Source organism: Chlorocebus sabaeus, chromosome 29 (assembly GCF_047675955.1).
Source record: "Chlorocebus sabaeus isolate Y175 chromosome 29, mChlSab1.0.hap1, whole genome shotgun sequence".
Taxonomy (NCBI): Eukaryota; Metazoa; Chordata; class Mammalia; order Primates; family Cercopithecidae; genus Chlorocebus; species Chlorocebus sabaeus.
The window spans coordinates 5,759,992-5,782,836 of NC_132932.1; the positions used below are offsets into that span (position 1 = coordinate 5,759,992).

The following is a 22,845-nucleotide window of genomic DNA, read 5'->3' on the forward strand; positions in this document are numbered from 1 at the left end:
AATTGGAGGTGAAGGTTAGTGAATTTGAATTAGCTCAGTGGTTCTCAGTTGGTGTGATTTTGTCCCCCAGGGGACATTTGACAATGTCTGCAGACTTTTTTTGGTTGTCAAAATGTGGCAGGTCAGGTGGGAAGTGCTTTGGGCGTGTAAGAAGGTAGAGGTCAGGAATGCTGCCAAACATCTTATAATACACAAAACAGCTCCCCACCACAAAGTTATCTGGCTCCAAATATTAATAGTGCCAAGATTAAGAAACCCTGATAGTCATTGAAAACTGTTAGAGGGAAGCTCAAGTTTCTGCTGTGTTAAAATTAAACAATTTTATGCTCTCAAATCTGTGTGGAAAGCATCCATTTCATTGTTAAGGTCTTGAAATAATGTTCCTATTACAATTTTCCATTTTAAAAATTAAGCAGTCAGCATACCCTTTAACTTGAGAGAGTTGGTGATTAAGTGGAAACAGTTGCTTTCTCTTGTAATAAGTGTATAGCACTTAGAATTTTTTTATTACTTTTCCTATTTTAGGTTTCACTGAAGAAACATCTTAGAGATTCATTGCACCTCTGAGATTTAATGTTTACAACTTGGAGTTGTTGACCTTCTTAAACATTTTGGAAGTCAAAATGAAAGTTTTCTGTGAAGTTTTAGAACAGTTATACAAGAAGGTACTTCTTGGAGTCACACTTGAAAATGACAGCCATGATTACATCTTTTATCTCAACCCAGGAGTTTCAGATCAAGATTGCTCTACAGCTACCTCCTTAGAATGGGAAAACACCTATGGTATCCAGGGCAGGCATCAGCCTATCTCTGTCGGTGTGGCTCCCATTGCTGTAGCACCTGCATGTTTGAAGACCAACTCTCTGATGCGCAGTTCCAGAGAAGTAATGCTCCTTCAGTTAACAGTGATCAAAGTGATGACAACCCGGATATTGTCTGTCAAAACTGAGTTCCATGCAAAGGAGAAATACAGAGATATAATTAAAATTCTCTTAGAATCAGCCAAAGTTGATTCTAAATTAGTAAGCCATTTGTTTTTTTAAAGATCTAGATATTTAAAATAAAAATTTTAAGAACATTCAGCAATAGTGGTTAATTGTATTTGTTTTCCTCTAGATCTGTATGTTCCAAAATTCAGATAAATTGTTATGTCACATGGCCGCACAGTGCCTTGCATTGCTTCTCTATTTCCAATTGAGAGAAAAGGTAAGATAAGTAATTAAAGTGCGTTATTATTTCTCTTTCTTAATTTTTTTTTTTAATTTAAATGTTTTGTGGAGATACGGTCTCAGTGTGTTGCCCAGTCTGGTCTCAAACTTCTGGGCTCAAGCAATCCCCCTGCCTCAGCCTCCCAAAGTGCTGGGATTAAAGATGAGAGCCGTGGCACCCAACTTGTTTCTCTTATAGTTTCTTTAAAATTGCTCTTTGACATTTGATTTTTACCCTTCAAATGTTTGTATTAATAAGACGTTTGCTCACATGATAACATATGTAAAACCATAAAAATTTAAGAATAGAATAGATGATTTGTGTCAAGGATTAGAGTCTTAAATATGTTGTCAATCTTAATCAGATTCTTAACCTGAGAGGTGAGTTTCACGTAAGAGTCCATAACTTTCTGCATATTCTCAAACTACTATGTGGACCCCTTTCCCCTAAAAAGATTTAGGAACCACCTCTTGAGAACAAGCCTATTTTCACAGGTTTAATGTAAATTCTAACACAATCCTCAGCATAATGTAAAACAATATAAACAAATTCAGAGTTGAGTTTTTCTCTTATCTCTGAATTAGTTAAACAAATGAAGTATCTACTGACTTTTCAACCATAATCTCTTGCTTCTTTCAATAACTTTTTCCTGAATATAAAAAGTGATATTATAGTAGAAAATTTGGAAAATAGACAAAGTATAAAGAGCAAATTAAAATTAAAAATTCACCACTTAGAGATAACACTGCTAACATTTTCATCTTCCTTTTTTATTTTATTTCTATGGCATATTCAAATTTTTTACTTAAATTATATTAGGATATTTCTGTTCCTTCTCAGTGTACCACATATTATCATACTTCTTTTGACCAAATGTGTAAACAGTGTGGTATACAGTTGTATTATGTAAAGAAAATATTGTATTTTAACTACTTTTTTTTTTTTTTTTTGAGTCGGAGTCTCGCTCTGTCGCCCGGGCTGGAGTGCAGTGGCCGGATCTCAGCTCACTGCAAGCTCCCCCTCCCGGGTTTACGCCATTCTCCTGCCTCAGCTTCCCGAGTAGCTGGGACTACAGGCGCCCGCCACCTCGCCCGGCTAGTTTTTTTGTATTTTTTAGTAGAGACAGGGTTTCACCATGTTAGCCAGGATGGTCTCGATCTCCTGACCTCGTGATCAGCCTGTCTCGGCCTCCCTTAACTACTTTCTTTATTTTCTCACTTGCAGATAACCTTAAGTAATTCCTGGATTGCTTTTTGCCAGAAAAATCTTTCTGAATACTCTGAGAGTAATAAAGCAATATACTGCCTCTGGACTCTTACAGCAATAATAAAAGAAATCTTTAAAGATTCATGTTCACAAAAAACAGGTATGGATTACATGGCCCCATAAACAATCGTCGTCTTGCTCCTGGGAGTATTGTATTTATAATGAGAAACAAAACTTACTTTGGAACATCTGATCTGTCTTAAAGTAATGAAAAACTCAGTCTCTTCCAATATATTTTGATTGAGGATAACCTGTTTTAAAAGAAAAAAGCATAAGGAAAAAAGTAAAACTTTTCATGGTCGTAAATCCCTTGCATTGTTTGATGCTACTGATATTCGTACAATGATTTTTTTTTTGTTTTTTTTTTGTTTTGTTTTTATTTTTTTGAGACAAGTCTTGCTTTGTTGCCCAGGCTGGAGTGCAATGGCATGATCTTGGCTGACTGCAACCCCTGCCTTGTGAGTTCAAGTGATTCTTCTGCCTCAGCCTTCCGAGTAGCTGGGATTATGGGTGCTCACCACCACACCCAGCTGATTTCTGTATTTTTAGTAGACACAGGGTTTTACCATGTTGACCAGACTGGTCTCAAACGCTTGACCTCAAGTGATCCACCAGCATCGGCCTCCCAAAGTGCTGGGATTACAGTTGTGAGCCACCGCACCTGACCATAAAATGAATTTTAACTGTGGTTCTTGGCCATTATTCTGTGTAACCTCATTTGTTAATGTTAGAGGTAAACATTCCAAATCTGTTTTTTCATCTTATAAAGTGATATTTGTAAAAACCGAATTGTAAAATTATTTGAAGAAGACTGCATTTTCCCTGTTTATAATTCCTATTTTTATAATTGCAGAAATTCTAAAGCAGTTCCTGACTCATTTCGACACTATTTTTGAAGTGTTTTACAATTCCTTATTCTCTCAGCATTTTGAAAACTGCCAGGATACTTCTAAAATAGTAAACATCCTGATATGTTTCCTGGAGTTGCTTGAGCTTCTCATAGCCTCCAGAATCTACCTGAAGTTACATTTCACTTGCCAGAGGATTTTATTTTTGAAACCATCTTGCATGCTAGAAGTTATTACCTGGCCTATTCAGGCTTTTGTCAAAAGGAAGGTCATCATATTCCTCAAAAAATGCCTTCTCTTTAAAGTGGGTGAAGACCTTTGCCGTGGATCTGTGCCTCCCCTAATGCCGCCAGACCGTCATGTAGCAATGGACATGCTGGCTTTAGCTAATGCTGTTTTGCAAGCTGTGAATTCGGGGTTGTTGAAGACACTGTCTGTTTATGGAAAGCATTCCTTTTTTGGAGGTGATGAAGTTCAACCTGGATGTGAACATATCACTAGTCCAGATCATGTGATCCTTAGAGCAGCAAGCTTAGTTATAATGAAATCCTTGGAAATCAAGTTTCAGAATTGTTCGTCAGCAAGTGAAATGAAAGGTAATTCCCCGAACTCCTTTTGTATGCAGCGTGTACTTATTAAGTATAGTAATTCATAATTATCAAATCTCAGGACTAATATAAATTCCACTAATTTAAGCTGTATGTTATCCTATTTATAACTTGCTACATTTTCCAAAAAAAAAAAAAAAAAGGAGAACTAGATTTACCTTTAAGAAACATGTCAGCTTTTTGTGGCTACAATGAATTTGTAAAGTATAAGGAATGATTTAGGTTTAAAAAACTTGCTGTTGAGTCATCTCAAAGTAAGTGATGGAAATTCATATTCAAGTATTTATAGCATTTTATTTATGTTAATCCTTCTTTTTTAAAAAAAATCTAAAGTGCAGTTGCGTGACCATGGCCCACTGCAGCCCTGGCCTGCCTTCGGCCCATGCTATTCCTCCCGTCCCAACCTGGGAGGTCCCATCCTGGGAGATCAAGGCTACAGTGAGCTGTGACCCATCGCACACCTGTACTCCAGTCCTGGTGCAACAGATGGAAATCCTGTCAGAGAGAGAGAAAGAGAGTGAGGAGACAGAGAGATTAAAGAAAAATGTGTTCACTCCCACTTAAGTGTTGTTACTATTGTTAGTTATTATTTCTTTGTTATTGTTATGTTTACTGTTTGTTTGTTTATTTCGAAGCAGGGTCTTGCTCTGTCGCCCAGGCTCACTGCAGCCTCAACCTTTTGATCTCAAGCAATCCTCCCGCCTCCATTTCCCCACCCCATTTATATTAATCCTTCATACAATTATTAATTCTACTAATGTAGATTATTGAAAATTAGATATTGATTTGAAGCTAATATATGAGAAGTTATATTGATAAAGAAATTGTTACATATATAATTTCCAGGATAGTAACACAGGAGTTCAAAGTCTTCCATTTTACTTGAGAAAAATGAATAGTAAATGTCTCTAAACAAGCAGCATACAGATTCAGTGAAAAGTTTGAATGTGAGCAGTGACATCACTGAATTGCTTTGGATATAATTTAGCTTCTAATAACTACACATTAGTTATAATTCTGTGCAGTTATAATTTATAACACTAGATGGCACCTGTTATATAATTCAGTTTTAAATTGTAGTTAAAACTACATAAAATGTTTTTTATTTTTGTGCTTAATAGTAGTACTTCTATGCTCTAAACAAACAAAAAATGTTTTTCTTTTATTTTGAAGACAAAATTATTTTTGCTTGGTCGCATTCTTGCCTCTAGTAACAGACAACTCTGGCATCCGATGAAGTGATCTTTGTGGTCTGCTCATTTATTTATCTGCTTTTAGCAAGAAATCACATAGCTTTTATTTCTGAGAGACAGTTATTTGGCAGTTGTTGCGAATGGATGATCTAGCTGTACATTTAAATGTATGCTCTGGAATGAGCCTCAGAGTCCTCATTTGCCAAATAAAGATGATTCCTAACTGATTCCTGATGACTTTTTGAAAGTGAATTAGGATAATTGCATCTTAAGGTAGTCTAGGCACTATGAGTTTATATATAGGCAAGATATTAATTCATTCATGAGCTATTGCCTATAGTTTGAAATTTGCATTTTTTGAAGTTGACTTACAGAGGTTCATGTCTGAGTTACTGACCTTCTTAAAGCCTCACCTTCAGCCCTCTCTGCAATTACACAATCCATGCAAATGGCTGTCTAGGGTTTTCATAGAACAAGACGATGACATGCTGGAGGCTGCCAAGGCATCACTGGGCATCTACTTAACACTGACCAGGTTAGTGTATTTTAAAGTATTCATTGAACGGCCTACAAGTCAGGAAAGCAGAAAACATTTCTGAGAATGTGCTAGGCGTGTTGCTTACTTTGCATCATTTGGGGTAAAACATCCTGTGGTTTCCTCGTAAGTTGCAGTTCCTTTCTTTAACCCTGACTTACATGAAAAGGAGACTGCATTTACATCACTGTGAAAACTTGGCTGGCTGGGCAGATCGCAGGTGGTATAAGTAGACTGGTATCTAAAACCATGGCTTCTGATTTAGTCTTCAGTAAGTCAGTACACTTCTCTGAATCCTAATTGTTGTTCATTTAAGACCTCTTTTCACCCCTAAGACTTACTTTTTTGTGTTAAGCTTCAGTAAGATGATCTTTGCTTTTGTAAAGGTGAATACAAACTTAGAAATAGTCAAAAGGAGCTGTTCTGAATTTTCATTTCAATATTCAGTTGAATTTGGGCTGATACCTTCTTGAGGCAAATGTCTGAAATTGGTTATGTTACTGATGATTTATACTGATTGTCTCTGCTTTATTAAAATAGCTGTACTTGAGGTAATATCTTCTTGTGGCAAATATCTATAATTGGTTATGAAGCTAATAACTGATGACCTTTTCCACTGTTTCTGCTTCTGCTTTATTAAAACACTCACATACTTGCTTTATTTCCATTTCTTTCTTGGCCTGGGAGAAAGGGATTTCTTGCTAATGATCTGTGGTGCAGTGTTGTGCTGCCAGTACTTACTTGTATTATGACACCGCTGGCAATGGCTGCTCTTAGACTCTTAAGTGTTTGGGGCCAATTTTCAAAAGATTCTAATCAAGAACACAAAATTCCTGCATGTGATTTGAATTAGGTTCAAAACGGTCAAATACAAATTCAGTCTGAAAATGCACACGCCTGTAAGAGTATATCTTAATTGTACTCAAAGTTAGCTCCTTACTCCTCAGGAAGTGGAAACCCCTGAATTAAACTTACTTTGTATGTGAATTTCTGACTTTCTTAATTCCAGTTCGGTGTGTCCAGAGAGGCATGTGCTTACAACATAGATACTTTTTTCAGATGTAGTTGTATTTGTTAAGATTTTTTTGGTTGTAAATGATGGAAACCAACTCTAATTTGAGCGAAAACCAAAGTTTATTGGCTCATAACTGGGAATTCTAAATGGTCAAGTTGGAGTTAGGTATGTACAGGGAGTATAATCATGTCATCAGTCACTTCTCTTTTTCTCTGTCTCACAGTTTTGAATTCATTCTCAAGGCATGGCCACCAGCAGTTCAAGGCTTACCTCAGCCCTACAGTTACAATCTTCCATAGCTCCAGCAAAAGTCCCAGGAGAGATCTGATTTAACCCACTTGGGTTGCAGAGCCTTGTCAGAACCAGTCATGGTGGCCAGGAGCATGGAGTGTTCTGATTGGTCAGCCTGGGTCACCATGCCCACCCTTGTTGAGGAGGGTAAGGAAGGAGGTTTAGGAATTATCTTACCACATGGAATTGGTTACCTGTAAGAATGAGGAATTCTGATGTCAAGAGAAAGGATGACAGAGAACTTTTATTGGGCAGACAAAAACTAGAACTGCCAAAGTCAGTGGATTTTTCTTTACTGAGTCAGACTTATTTAGAGCTTATGGGGAAAGGAATAGGTTTTGAAATTTTTTCTTTTAAGAAGTAATGCATAGATTTAAAAGTAATCTAATAGGTTAATTTATGGTATGTGAATTATATCTGTTAAAACTGCTTATTTTTGTAAGGTCGTTAATCTGGATTCTCCATTATCTTCATTTTCAGAGGATGTGAAGCCACTGAAAGCTTGACCCAAGGAAAAGAAATGTGGGACCATCACACACATGAAAATGGCTATAATCCTCACTGTATTTTCTTGTTCTTCTTGAAAAATATAGGATTTGATTCTACAGTTCTTCTTGACTTTTTGATTTCATCAGAAACCTGTTTTCTTGAATATTTTGTTAGATATTTAAAATTACTGCAAAAGGACTGGGATAATTTTTTCACCATTTGCAATAACTTTGACGCAACTGAATCTAAATATGACATAAATATTTGTGACTGTGTCCCCTCACTTGTCCAAGACCAAAGCACCAACCGAACAATACCCCATCATTTGACTGTTCCTCATAGTCACATAGATGTGTGTGCTCGGCACTCCTGGGCTTCCAATGCTCCCTCTGAATCACTGAAAGCTGTGATGTCCAAGGGGACTGACACCATGTGTACTTCTAGTCTGTCTTCCCCCCGGGCCTCTCAAAGTCTGGTAGATTACGACAGCTCTGATGATTCTGAAGTGGAATCTACAGACCAGTGTTTAGCTAACAGTAAACAGACATCTTTACACCAACAAGCAACTATGGAGATTCAGGATGCAGCTGGGACAAGCAGAGATAAAGAAGAATTTAGCCTTGAGCCTCCATCAAGGCCTCTGTTTCTGAAAGAATTTGATACTGCCTTCTCCTTTGATTGTGAAGTAGCCCCAAATGATGTCGTCTCTGAAGTGGGAATATTTTACACAATAGTAAAATGCTTCCAGGAACTACAAGATGCCATCTGCCGTTTGCAAAAGAAAAATCTTTTCCCATATAATCCAACTGCACTTTTGAAGTTGTTAAAATACATAGAAGTGATAAGTAATAAAACTATGAACACTTTGTAAAACATTGGCATTTTATTTTCCAGGAATTGTTTTTCCTTAATATAAATTACGTCTCAATGAAATAATGGTATAAAATAATCACCACAAAAGGGTTTTCCTTTTTTTTTTGAGGCAGAGTCTGATTCTGTCGCCCAGGCTGGAGTGCAGTGGTACGATCTCAGCTCACTGCAACCTCCACCTCCCTGGTTCAAGTGATTCTCCTGCCTTAGCCTCCCGAGTAGCTGGAATTACAGGTGCCCGCCACCACACCCAGCTAATTTTTGTATTTTAGTAGAGACGGGGGTTTCACCATGTTGCCAGGCTGGTCTTGAACTCCTGACCTCAAGTGATCCACCCGCCTTGGCCTCCCAAAGTGCTGGGATTGCAGGCATGAGCCTCTGTGCCCGGCTGGGTTTTCTAAACAAGTTCTTACTTTTTGCCTTATTGGAAGCAACCTAGTGACTGAAAAAGAGATATCAAGTGACAAGTCACTCAATATACCTATATACCACTGGAGATTTATGACAGTTCGAACTGATACAAAATCAGGGGTGGTGATCGCGCTCCTTAACTAGGGCTGCCGTAACAACTTGTCACATGTGCCGCAGCTTCAGACACCTGAAATTATTCTCATAGTTCCGGAGGCCAGAATCCAAACTCAAGGTTCAGCGGGGCAGTGCTCTCAGGGTCTGGAGAAGAATCCCTCCCTGCCCCTTTCTGGCTTCTGGTGGCAGCCAACCATCCATGGTGTCCCTTGTCTTGTAGCGGCATCGCTCCAGTTCCTGCCTCACATAGCATTTTCCTGTGTCGGTGTCCAGTTTCCCTCCTACAAGGACATCGTTGGTCATTGGATTAGAACCCAGCCTCATCCAGTATGGTCTCAACTTGATTGCAGCTGCAAAGACCCTAATTCCAGATAAGGTCACTTTCACGTGTTCTTGATGGACTTGAATCCAGGAGGGTCACTAACCAAATACAGTTACTATTTCCTTCCGGGGTATTTACACAGAAAGCAATATATTAAAAATGTAAAACCTTAGCCATTTCTTTGAGAAGTTATTATACCTGGCCTACTGTATGAACATGATTCTTTCTAAAAAATTTTTAATCACTATGTAATTTTCCTATTTAAAATTGTGACATGAATAATTGTGTTCCCTACTCTTGAAGGGAAGCAGTAAAGTCAATTTTAATATGTTTGTGTAATAGGAGCAATAGCTACATTGTGCTGCTAAGTCTTGCATTAAGGCAGTCTAAAGTATTGCCTGTAAATTTTTTTTAAAATGGTCTCTTTGCAGAGAAACAGAATAAAGACTAAACCTACCAGACATTAATATATATATTAAGGCTATGGTATTTGAAACAGTTTAGTACTTAATTCAGGTAGAAATGGAAAAAACAGTGGAGCTAAATAGAAGGTTGCTGATTAAAATAACAGTGAAGTACCAGTGTTAGCCAAATAGCAATGCAAAGGTCAAAAGGTTTGCATTTAACATGATGTTGGTGAGGCTGTTGAGAAACGGCATTGAGGCAGTTTCTACCATAATTGAAAAAGCACGTCAAAGAATGTGTATTCAAGGATGCCACATTATTTGCAAAATATTTTAAGGTTTTATTTAGAGTTTTACTAGAAATATCTGGTTAACTAAGTCAGGATTTGTTCAGTGGAATACTATATGCCTGTGAAAATAATGCATTTTATGCATGTTTGTGGATGTGAAACATCTCCAGTAAAACACAAGTAAATACATGGGGCTTGCAATTATTTAGGGAAAGAAGCAGGGCAGGAGTAATACACATTAATATATGTGCTTTTGTGCATGTATAAAATATGTATGTAAGACTATATAAGAAAGTCATAATAGTGGTTGCCTTAGGAGACAGGTCTGATGTGGAAGACAAATTCTCATCTTTTTGTACTATTTTTAGCTGGATACATGCAGCACTGCATTAGGATATTTCAGTAACAGACCACATAGTACAGTGGTCCCATAAGACTATCAAGCCATTATTTTTACTGTAACTCTCCTCTGTTTAGGCATGTTTAGATACACAGATACTTACTATTGTGTTACAGTTGCCCACAGTATTCAGTACAGTAACATGCTGTGTACAGGCTTGTAGCCTAGGAGCAATGGGCAATACCATACAGCCTAGGTGTGTAGTAGGCTATGCCATCTAGGTTGTTGAATATACTCTGTAACATACATGACATGACAACAAAATTGCCTTACAACTCATTTCTCAGAACATGTCCCTGTCAAGTGACACATGGGTAACTGTGTTTTAATGGAAATAACTGGGAAAAGAAAAAAAAAATGAATATTGTTCCAAAGGGTACATAAATGTTGAATGCATTATAACTCATGCTTATGCAGGTGTGGTTTTGACCTGTGTTTCTCTATAGGATTAGCAAGGAACTGTCAGCCCCTCATTACATGTAAAATGAGGGAAAAGCAATCTTACAGGTATGCTAACTTGGTGTTTCAGAATCTCTACATTTTTTTTTTAATTTATTTATTATTATTATACTTTAAGTTGTAGGGTACATGTGCACAACGTGCAGGTTTGTTACATATGTATACTTGTGCCATGTTGGTGTGCTGCACCCATCAACTCGTCATTTACATCAGGTATAACTCCCAATGCAATCCCTCCCCGCTCCCCCCTCCCCATGATAGGCCCCGGTGTGTGATGTTCCCCTTCCCGAGTCCAAGTGATCTCATTGTTCAATTCCCACCTATGAGTGAGAACATGCGGTGTTTGGTTTTCTGTTCTTGTGATAGTTTGCTAAGAATGATGGTTTCCAGCTGCATCCATGTCCCTACAAAGGACACAAACTCATCCTTTTTTATGGCTGCATAGTATTCCATGGTGTATATGTGCCACATTTTCTTAATCCAATCTGTCACTGATGGACATTTGGGTTGATTCCAAGTCTTTGCTATTGTGAATAGTGCTGCAATAAACATACGTGTGCATGTGTCTTTATAGCAGCATAATTTATAATCCTTTGGGTATATACCCAGTAATGGAATGGCTGGGTCATATGGTACATCTAGTTCTAGATCCTTGAGGAATCGCCATACTGTTTTCCATAATGGTTGAACTAGTTTACAATCCCACCAACAGTGTAAAAGTGTTCCTATTTCTCCACATCCTCTCCAGCACCTGTTGTTTCCTGACTTTTGAATGATCGCCATTCTAACTGGTGTGAGATGGTATCTCATTGTGGTTTTGATTTGCATTTCTCTGATGGCCAGTAATGATGAGCATTTTTTCATGTGTCTGTTGGCTGTATGAATGTCTTCTTTTGAGAAATGTCTGTTCATATCCTTTGCCCACTTTTTGATGGGGTTGTTTGTTTTTTTCTTGTAAATTTGTTTGAGTTCTTTGTAGGTTCTGGATATTAGCCCTTTGTCAGATGAGTAGATTGCAGAAATGTTCTCCCATTCTGTAGGTTGCCTGTTCACTCTGATGGTAGTTTCTTTTGCTGTGCAGAAGCTCTTTAGTTTAATGAGATCCCATTTGTCAATTTTGGCTTTTGCTGCCATTGCTTTTGGTGTTTTAGACATGAAGTCTTTGCCCATGCCTATGTCCTGAATGGTACTACCTAGGTTTTCCTCTAGGATTTTTATGGTATTAGGTCTAACATTTAAGTCTCTAATCCATCTTGAATTAATTTTCGTATAAGGAGTAAGGAAAGGATCCAGTTTCAGCTTTCTACTTATGGCTAGCCAATTTTCCCAGCACCATTTATTAAATAAGGAATCCTTTCCCCATTTCTTGTTTCTCTCAGGTTTGTCAAAGATCAGATGGCTGTAGATGTGTGGTATTATTTCTGAGGACTCTGTTCTGTTCCATTGGTCTATATCTCTTGTTTTGGTACCAGTACCATGCTGTTTTGGTTACTGTAGCCTTGTAGTATAGTTTGAAGTCAGGTAGCGTGATGCCTCCAGCTTTGTTCTTTTGACTTAGGATTGTCTTGGCGATGCGGGCTCTTTTTTGGTTCCATATGAACTTTAAAGCAGTTTTTTCCAATTCTGTGAAGAAGCTCATTGGTAGCTTGATGGGGATGGCATTGAATCTATAAATTACCTTGGGCAGTATGGCCATTTTCACGATATTGATTCTTCCTATCCATGAGCATGGTATGTTCTTCCATTTGTTTGTGTCCTCTTTTATTTCACTGAGCAGTGGTTTGTAGTTCTCCTTGAAGAGGTCCTTTACATCCCTTGTAAGTTGGATTCCTAGGTATTTTATTCTCTTTGAAGCTATTGTGAATGGAAGTTCATTCCTGATTTGGCTCTCTGTTTGTCTGTTACTGGTGTATAGCACTAAATGCCCACAAGAGAAAGCTGGAAAGATCTAAAATTGACACTCTAACATCGCAATTAAAAGAACTAGAGAAGCAAGAGCAAACACATTCGAAAGCTAGCAGAAGGCAAGAAATAACTAAGATCAGAGCAGAACTGAAGGAGATAGAGACACAAAAGAGTGTATAAGAATGCTTGTGATTTTTGCACATTAATTTTGTATCCTGAGACTTTGCTGAAGTTGCTTATCAGCTTAAGGAGATTTTGGGCTGAGACAATGGGGTTTTCTAAATATACAATCCTGTCATCTGCAAACAGGGACAATTTGACTTCTTCCTTTCCTAAGTGAATCCCCTTGATTTCTTTCTCTTGCCTGATTGCCCTAGCCAGAACTTCCAACACTATGTTGAATAGGAGTGGTGAGAGAGGGCATCCCTGTCTTGTGCCAGTTTTCAAAGGGAATTTTTCCAGTTTTTGCCCATTCAGTATGATATTGGCTGTGGGTTTGTCATAAATAGCTCTTATTATTTTGAGGTACGTTCCATCAATACCGAATTTATTGAGCGTTTTTAGCATGAAGGGCTGTTGAATTTTGTCAAAAGCCTTTTCTGCATCTATTGAGATAATGATGTGGTTCTTGTCTTTGGTTCTGTTTATATGCTGGATTATGTTTATTGATTTGCGAATGTTGAACCAGCCTTGTATCCCAGGGATGAAGCCCACTTGATCATGGTGGATAAGCTTTTTGATGTGTTGCTGAATCCGGTTTGCCAGTATTTTATTGAGGATTTTTGCATCGATGTTCATCAGGGATATTGGTCTAAAATTCTCTTTTTTTTGTTGTGTCTCTGCCAGGCTTTGGTATCAGGATGATGTTGGCCTCATAAAATGAGTTAGGGAGGATTCCCTCTTTTTCTGTTGATTGGAATAGTTTCAGAAGGAATGGTACCAACTCCTCCTTGTACCTCTGGTAGAATTCAGCTGTGAATCCATCTGGTCCTGGACTTTTTTTGGTTGGTAGGCTATTAATTATTGCCTCAATTTCAGAGCCTGCTATTGGTCTATTCAGGGATTCAACTTCTTCCTGGTTTAGTCTTGGAAGAGTGTAAGTGTCCAGGAAATTATCCATTTCTTCTAGATTTTCCAGTTTATTTGCATAGAGGTGTTTATAGTATTCTCTGATGGTAGTTTGTATTTCTGTGGGGTCGGTGGTGATATCCCCTTTATCATTTTTAATTGCGTCGATTTGATTCTTCTCTCTTTTCTTCTTTATTAGTCTTGCTAGTGGTCTGTCAATTTTGTTGATCTTTTCAAAAAACCAACTCCTGGATTCATTGATTTTTTGGAGGGTTTTTTGTGTCTCTATCTCCTTCAGTTCTGCTCTGATCTTAGTTATTTCTTGCCTTCTGCTAGCTTTCGAATGTGTTTGCTCTTGCTTCTCTAGTTCTTTTAATTGCGATGTTAGAGTGTCAATTTTAGATCTTTCCAGCTTTCTCTTGTGGGCATTTAGTGCTATAAATTTCCCTCTACACACTGCTTTAAATGTGTCCCAGAGATTCTGGTATGTTGTATCTTTGTTCTCATTGGTTTCAAAGAACATCTTTATTTCTGCCTTCATTTCGTTATGTACCCAGTAGTCATTCAGGAGCAGGTTGTTCAGTTTCCATGTAGTTGAGCGGTTTTGATTGAGTTTCTTAGTCCTGAGTTCTAGTTTGATTGCACTGTGGTCTGAGAGACAGTTTGTTATAATTTCTGTTCTTGTACATTTGCTGAGGAGTGCTTTACTTCCAATTACGTGGTCAATTTTGGAGTAAGTACGATGTGGTGCTGAGAAGAATGTATATTCTGTTGATTTGGGGTGGAGAGTTCTATAGATGTCTATTAGGTCTGCTTGCTGCAGAGATGAGTTCAATTCCTGGATATCCTTGTTAACTTTCTGTCTCGTTGATCTGTCTAATGTTGACAGTGGAGTGTTGAAGTCTCCCATTATTATTGTATGGGAGTCTAAGTCTCTTTGTAAGTCTCTAAGGACTTGCTTTATGAATCTGGGTGCTCCTGTATTGGGTGCATATATATTTAGGATAGTTAGCTCTTCCTGTTGAATTGATCCCTTTACCATTATGTAATGGCCTTCTTTGTCTCTTTTGATCTTTGATGGTTTAAAGTCTGTTTTATCAGAGACTAGTATTGCAACCCCCGCTTTTTTTTGTTCTCCATTTGCTTGGTAAATCTTCCTCCATCCCCTTATTTTGAGCCTATGTATGTCTCTGCGTGTGAGATGGGTCTCCTGAATACAGCAGACTGATGGGTCTTGACTCTTTATCCAGTTTGCCAGTCTGTGTCTTTTAATTGGAGCATTTAGTCCATTTACATTTAAGGTTAAGATTGTTATGTGTGAACTTGATCCTGCCATTATGATATTAACTGGTTATTTTGCTCGTTAGTTGATGCAGTTTCTTCCTAGCCTTGATGGTCTTTACATTTTGGCATGTTTTTGCAATGGCTGGTACCGGTTGTTCCTTTCCATGTTTAGTGCTTCCTTCAGGGTCTCTTGTAAGGCAGGCCTAGTGGTGACAAAATCTCTAAGCATTTGCTTATCTGTAAAGGATTTTATTTCTCCTTCACTTATGAAACTTAGTTTGGCTGGATATAAAATTCTGGGTTTAAAATTCTTTTCTTTAAGAATGTTGAATATTGGCCCCCACTCTCTTCTGGCTTGAAGAGTTTCTGCCGAGAGATCTGCTGTTAGTCTGATGGGCTTCCCTTTGTGGGTAACCCGACCTTTCTCTCTGGCTGCCCTTAAGATTTTTTCCTTCATTTCAACTTTGGTGAATCTGGCAATTATGTGTCTTGGAGTTGCTCTTCTCGAGGAGTATCTTTGTGGCGTTCTCTGTATTTCCTGGATCTGAATGTTGGCCTGCAGCGCATCGCCAGCAACGGATCAAAGCTGGACGGAGAATGACTTCGACGAGATGAGAGAAGAAGGCTTCAGTCCATCAAATTTCTCAGAGAATCTCTACATTTATAACTAACTAGAGTGTAAGTCAATTCATCACACACTCACTAAGCCCTGCTTTTGCTAAAGGTGACCCTTGGCTGGTGTGATCACTATCCTTGGCCCTTCTGAGCATGTAAGCGCTATTCCCAGAGTTACATCATAAAGGAACACAAAACTATTGATATATGTCTGCACAGTAAGTTCCCAGAGTACAACACAAGAGCAGTCTGTAACCTCGCCCCTTCCAGTAAAAGCATATGGAAATGCAAGTGAGTACATGGTGCCATGCACCTAACTTACTTGTTTTAAAGCAGAAGAGATAGAAAAGTGCACTATAAGTATACAGTTTGTTGAATTTTCAGAAACAGCACATCTGTGGAGCCAGTCCCCAGATGAAGAAATAGCATGAGGCACCCAGAAGTCCCTCTTGAGTCCTCTCCCTGTCACTGTCCACCCCTGAAGGTAACTGTGTCGTGAACTGAGACAACAGAAATGATCTTTCCCTGGTTTTCTCTTTCTTTTACTCTTATAAATGGAGTCATAGATTATGTATTCTTCTGTTCAACATCATTTGGGAGTGTGTCCTCATTTATTTTTAAAATGTCAAGTACCTGGCCAGGTGTGGTGGCTCACACCTGTAATCCCAGCACTTTGGGAGGCCGAGATGGGTGGATCACCTGAGGTCAGGAGTTCGAGACCAGCCTGGCCAATGTAGTGAAACCCCGTCTCTTCTAAAAATACAAAAAACTAGCCGGGCATGTGGCACACACCTGTAATCCCAGCTACATAGGAGGCTGAGGCAGGAGAATCACTTGAACCCCAGAGGCAGAGGCTGCAATGAGCTGAGATCGCGCCATTGTACTCCAGCTTGGGCAACAAGAACAAAACTCCATCTCAGGAAAAAAGAAAGAAAAAAAAAGGCCCCACATTTCAGCTATTATTAGTAACAAAATACTTTGACTCCTCATAATTCTCTGACACACCCTATATGCTAGCACACTGAGATTAACAAACACTGGTCAAACAATAAAGTGTATGGTAAACAGGTTATGCAGGGCCTTGTGCAATTGGCCCCAACCTGCTTCTCCAGCCTGTCTGTGCTTTTTTCCCCATCCACTGTTCCTTGCACAACTCTTGGCCCTTACATACTCATTCATCAAGCCCCATCTTCAGTGTTAGATCTGTGAAGCCTTTCCCCATCTGTTCCGCACCATTCAATTTTGCATGCTCTATTCTCTGCATTTTGCTCTTTCCTGTGTTGTATCATTTGCCGCATTATATTTGAACCATAAGTCAACAGTCTTTCCATTTGCTAAGCTCTTTTTACATCGTCACATCATAGGCACAGCACAAATGTTGAATAAATGATAAGTGATCCTTCTCCAGGGACTTGATAATCTGCTGGAGGAGACAGATGTGCAGAGAATTATAATCATTATCCTTACCTTGCACTTCCTACTTGCCACTGTTTTAAGTGCTCATCTAATCCTTGTAACAATGTTAGAAAGTAGGTCCTATTATTATTACTATTATTGTTTTGCAGACATGGAGATTAAGTAGCTTGCCCAAGATCATAAAGTGGCAGAGCTGAAGTAATGGATTCAAGTAGTTGGGTTCCAACCTCTTCTCAGACTCCTTGCATTATTTATTCCCTGCCTTCAAGACAGAAGGTGAGGAATGTACACTATTAAAATGAAAATTGTTGCAGCTTTGGATATGTGTGGTGGGTGGTATAAGTCACACCATAAAAGTATATTGGAGTCAGGTCATCCAAGACCTAGGGTGATGTGCTAAGGAGTATTGACTTTTCTATACACAGTAGACAGCTGATGAGGTTTTTGAGTAAATGACTGGTTTTGTGTTTGAAGAAAGTGACTTTAGTGGCAATATAGTGGCTAGATTGACAAGCACAAAGATTGGGAAGCGTTTGTTGCAGAAATCCCACTGAAGGCAAGGGCAATGGGAATGGGATCCAGGCCTGGCTGAATGCTCACATCAGCTTCTCTGCCTTCAGACACCCACTAACAACAATAAAGAGGCCAAATCACAAGCAACAAGACACATGAGGACAAAATCGAAAAGGAGAAAACAATTTTGGAAGCTCAAAGGTAGGTAGGTTGAAAATTCGTAACCACCCAGTGGGTTCATCTTGCCTGCTCCCTAAACAGAGCCGATTTATCAAGACAGGGGAATTTCAATAAAGAAAGAGTAATTCACTCAGAGCCGTCTGTGGGGGAGACTGGAGTTTTATTATAACTCAAATCGGTCTTTCCAAGCATTCAGGGATCAGAGTTTTTAAGGATAATTTGGTGGGTAGGGGATGTTGAGTCAAGAGTGCTGATTGGTTGGGTCAGAGATGAAATCAGGGAATTAAAGCTGTCTTCTTGTGCTGAGTCAGTTCCTGGGTGGGGGCCACAAGAGCCAAGATCAGATGAGCCAGTTTATCAATCTGGGTGATGCCAGCTGATCCATCAAGTGCAGACTCTGCAAAATAGTTACTGACTTAGGAGCAGTTTAGGGAGGGTCAGAATCTTGCAGCCTCCAGCTGCATGACTCCTAAACCATAATTTATAATTTTGTGACTAATTTGTTAATCCTATAAAGGCAGTCTAGTCCCCAGTCAAGAAGGGGATTTGCCTCTTATCTTTGTTTTAAACTATAAACTAAATTCCTCCCAAACTTAGTTCAGCCTATGCCCAGGGATGAACAAGGACAGCTTGGAGGTTAGAAGCAAGATGGAGTTGGTTAGGTCAGATCTCTTTCACTGTCTCAGTTTCAATTTTGCAGTGGCGGGTTCAAACTAACTTAGTCGACCCAGGAACATTACATTCCTATCTGGAATGGGAAAAACTGAAAAAGCCTGACTTATGAGCTGGATTCCTCTGAAGTCTCAGGAGCTTGTAGTCTTGAGTACCATGCTGTACCATGGGGTGGTGGGTGGAAAAGCAATTGGAAACAATTACTTCTAGATCCTCTGCCCCATTCCATGTAGTTAGCGATTGCTCCCTCCACCACCTAGCAGATTAGAGGTTTATTCCCGGAGAGTGTGAAACAACACGTCTTTGGACTAGGGAACACCAGACACAGCTGGAGATAGGAATAAAACACTGAAAACAGGATTCATTAAACATGTACATACTAAATATAACCACCATCCTCCCCGGCCTTCTCCCCAACTCTACTGCCAGAACACTTCTAACTCTAGGTAGGAGGCTAGAAGAGACTTTTCTGGGGAATTTAACAAACCCAAGAAAAAAGATCTAAAGACAGATATCAGGGTTCCCCAAGTAAATTACTCAGCCAAGTCACCCTACTATGAAGCCCATAGTGGCAAATATCACCATGTACATAAGCTAATTGGCATTTAAGTGGCTCACTCTTACATATAAGTGAATAGCCAAGGATCATCAGGAATTAGGGGAAAGCCTCTAACCCAAAAGGCGGAGATCAAAACAAACATGAAACAGATTAAACAAAGAGGACGTTAATTTATCAATACCCTCAAAGAAATTATAAAGTATACTACATAAAAAATGTTCAGTGAGGGGCTGGGCATGGCAGCTCACACCTGTAATTCCAGCACTTTGGTAAGCCAAGGCAAGAGGATCACTTGAGCCCAGGAGTCTAAGACTAGCCTGGGCAACATCATGAGACTCTGTCCCTCAAAAAACAAACAAAAAAACAAAAAACAAAAAAAAACAAAAAAACTAAATAGCTGAGGAGAGTAGTCCCAGCTACTTGGGAGGCTTGGCAGAAGGATGGTTTGAACCCAGGAGTTTGAGGTTACAGTGAGCTATAATCATATGATCACACCACTGCACTCCAGCCTGGGTGACAGAGCAGAGCAAGACCCTGTCTCGAAAAAGAAAAAAATATTCAGTGGGGAAACAAATACCTTTTATAAATTAATAATGTGATAGCAAAAATGAAAAACTCAGAAATGTAAAAATAGGTTGAGGAAATCTAGATTTTACAGCAACAGGACAAAGAAATTAGAAAACAGGAGAGAGAGATGATACAATGTGAGAACTGGTCACCAAGGTCCAATAATTGAATAATAGGAGTACCAAAAAGAATAAAAAGGACTGGAAAAGAGAAAGTACCAAAGAAATTCAAGAAAAGTTTTTAGAACTGAAAGACTTAGTCTTTAAATATTGTGTGCAAGTATAACCGGAAAAAAAAATTTAAAAAGGAGGAACAGGATCGACCTGAAATAAAGAGCCATCGTTTCACTGGCATGCTGAGATGCTGCTCTGTTTACTCAGTAAGGAAGTAGGAAACCCTAGGAGGAAGAAAAGTTCAGTTCTCACCTGAGCAACTTCTGATACTGTTATCAGCACAGCATGGTATCCAGCAGAGAGTTAGAAATGCTCTGTTGAAAATTAGGACAGAGCCAAATATGAGTCATTTGTGTACAGGTATTATGAAAATGATGGAAGAAAGTGTGATTGCCCTGAGAGTGGAGAGAGACAAGGTGGGGTGGGTCGGGGGAGGACTGGATAGAAGGAGGAAAGTGAGGGAAATTTGAGGCAGGAGAACAAAAAATACTATGAGGAAACTAAGAAAGGTTGTATAGAGCTTTGAGAAGGAAAATGTATGTGGGGTTTAGTATCTCTGAGAGCAACAGTGGGATGAGATCTGAGAAACCACCAGATGATTTGACCATTAGGAAGCAGTTGATGATATTTAAGAGAGAAATTTTAGTTAGACCCAAGTGTGCACGGGAGGGGAAGAGGTAGAAACCAAGGATGGTGGTTTTCAATTTATTTGTATTCTCTGCACACAAATAGTACTGGCATTCTGGGTTGCACCTTTGAAATGACAGGCTGAAAATAATACCATTCAAGTCAAAAATAGTTTTAACACAATCACCAAAGGTGATGTTCCAGACATCCAAACCATCTCCCTGGGCACCAACTGGACTTCTGCTGTATCTCCCACCTTTTCCTTAATACAACCCACCAGGGCTGCACTTGGCAGGCATGGACTGCCCAGATGTTTGGACACTTGACCTAAATATTAAACTTTAATTGGTCTTGATTGTCACTTATGACAGTATAAAACGTGTCTTGCTTTACCAAAATGCACATTTGAAAATTATGGTTGATAAAATGCCTTTTCTAATAGTAGGATCATAGATCAGACTAGCAAACCATTTCTGAGTTTTTCTGGTTATTTTAAAGATGGTAGAGCTGAACTCACATCAAAGCCTTTACAGTAAACGCCATGTATGCCCTCTTAATTGCAAAGCTGACCTATGTCTTTTCTAAGATAAAGGAAAAGCAAACAGTGATCCCTTTCTAAGTTTGCAGTTCACAGTGAACCTTACCAAGTGGTTGGAATGAACTGTAGTCCAGTTACTTACTGCATTGGGTACAATACATGTTTGTGTACACCGTGGATTGCTTGTGTTTTTCCTTTTCAGGATTTTTGCTTTGTTTTCAAAGTACGCTTCTCTGATATTTATTTTAAATTTACTTTACATACTGTTTTTTTGCAATGGAATCTTTCTTTGTTGCCCAGACTAGTCTCAAACTCCTGGGTTCAAAGGATCCTTCTGCCTCAGCCTCCCAAGTACCGAGATTACAGGCACACACCACTGTGCCAGCAGTTCTCTGATATTTAGAAGCATTAAGATATGGAATGTGATCTGCCTGTGATTTTCTTTCCAGTGAGAATGGCTCAGGTGTTTGCTGTTTGGTAGAGCCTACCTAATCGTTGAAGGCAGTAGAGTTGATGCATGGTTTTACCTGAAAAATGTGCAATGGCGTGATCTGGCTTACCGCAAGCTCCACCTCCCAGGTTCAAGCGATTCTCCTGCCTCTGCCTCCCAAGTAGCTGGTATTATAGGCATGCGCCACCAGGCCTGGCAAATTTTGTATTTTTAGTAGAGACGGAGTTTCTCAATGTTGGTCATGCTGGTCTCTAACTCCTGACCTCAGGTGATCCGTCCACCTAGGCCTCCCAAAGTGCTGGGATTACAGGCATGAGCCACCATGCCTGGCCATCTGAAAAACACTTTCTATGCTTATATTGGCAGCACATATACTAAAATTGGAATGATACAGAGAAGATTAGCATGGCCCCTGCTCAAGGATAACATGTAAATTTATGAAGCATTTCATATTTTTTAACTTTAAAAAAAAAGCACTTTCTAGGGGTGGCAATCAGAATGTCTGTGTGTTTTTTAAGTGCCTCAAGCCTCCTGTCAGACTCATTTCTCCCTTTGAGGCCTGTGAAGTTAGCACCCCAGAAGCACATTTATAATTGCTGATGACATCTTTTTAAGCTATTCAATAAACTGTGAGGAAGGGCAGGTTTCCCCACAGCTAAACTTCTTTCATTTGCTAAGGACCATATATTGTCCATCTCCAAATCACCAGATATTTTTCTGCAAAACACAAAAGAGTAGTATATCCTACTTTTGTAAGACAACATTGGATTTTTAACTGTCAGTTTTCCTGAAAATTGTCTTTTAATTTTTTTTCTGATTGTGCTATTTTTCTCCACAATAAAGAGAAAGGGTTCCCCTGACTCACTGGACTATTGACAAGTACATAATTTTTTTATTGCATAGCATTTTTTTTTTTTTTGAGATGGCATCTCATTCTGTTGCCCAGACTGTAGTGCAGTGGTGCAATCTTGGCTCACTGCAACCTCCACCTCCTAGGTTCAAGCAGTTCTCCTGCCTCAGTCTCCCAAGCAGCTAGGATTACAAGCGTGCGCCACCACGCCCAGCTTTGTGTGTGTGTGTGTGTGTTTTTAGTAGAAATGGGGTTTCACCATGTTGGCCAGACTGGTCTCAAACTCCTGACCTCAATTGGTCCACCCCCCCTTGGACTCCCAAAGTGCTGGGATTACAGGCGTGAGCCACCATGCCTGGCTCACATAGCATTCTTTGCTTGAATATAGCATATGCCCTCTTGATTGTGTGTTATTTTTAATATGTACAACAAACAGTTTGACGATTACACGGAAGGGAAGATAGGTGACAAACGAAAATAAAATTAATTGGCAACAGCCTTTCCACCATACAAGTGAGTTTTATTACAAGTTGATAATAGAATCAGGGCAGCATTTGAGGGGGATCACAAATAGCTGAGTCTTGGAAAGGGCTGTACGGACAGAAGGCATGTTAGCACAGCTTCACCTGGGGATTTGGAAACAGGGCTCAACAGTTCTCTACACTTCCTGGATTGGTAAGAAGAGAGAAGAAGCCACCAGGAT

General features: G+C 39.2%; 1 protein-coding gene and 1 non-coding gene across 6 annotated transcripts in view; both read left to right on the forward strand.

The window, feature by feature from the left end:
* The window catches only part of LINS1 (lines homolog 1), a 29,033-nt gene extending 20,704 nt beyond the window's left edge, over positions 1-8,329 (forward strand). For 2 of the 5 annotated variants that reach the window (XM_037987634.2, XM_007990572.3), the window contains exons 2-7: positions 526-1,022; positions 1,117-1,206; positions 2,434-2,575; positions 3,329-3,919; positions 5,488-5,659; positions 7,446-8,329. In XM_037987634.2, coding sequence (XP_037843562.2) covers positions 624-1,022; positions 1,117-1,206; positions 2,434-2,575; positions 3,329-3,919; positions 5,488-5,659; positions 7,446-8,325 — 2,274 coding nt within the window. In that variant the 5' untranslated portion in view covers positions 526-623 and the 3' untranslated portion in view covers positions 8,326-8,329. Of the gene's footprint in view, positions 1-525; positions 1,023-1,116; positions 1,207-2,433; positions 2,576-3,328; positions 3,920-5,487; positions 5,660-6,897; positions 7,113-7,445 lie in introns of all 5 variants that reach the window. The other 3 variants (XR_005236787.2, XM_007990573.3, XM_073012966.1) reach the window with 3 other exon arrangements.
* Positions 8,330-21,642: 13,313 nt separating this feature from the next.
* On the forward strand, positions 21,643-21,749 carry LOC119620401 (U6 spliceosomal RNA). The gene has a single exon (XR_005236929.1). It is a non-coding gene; the product is annotated as a U6 spliceosomal RNA (small nuclear RNA).
* Positions 21,750-22,845: the final 1,096 nt, after the last annotated feature.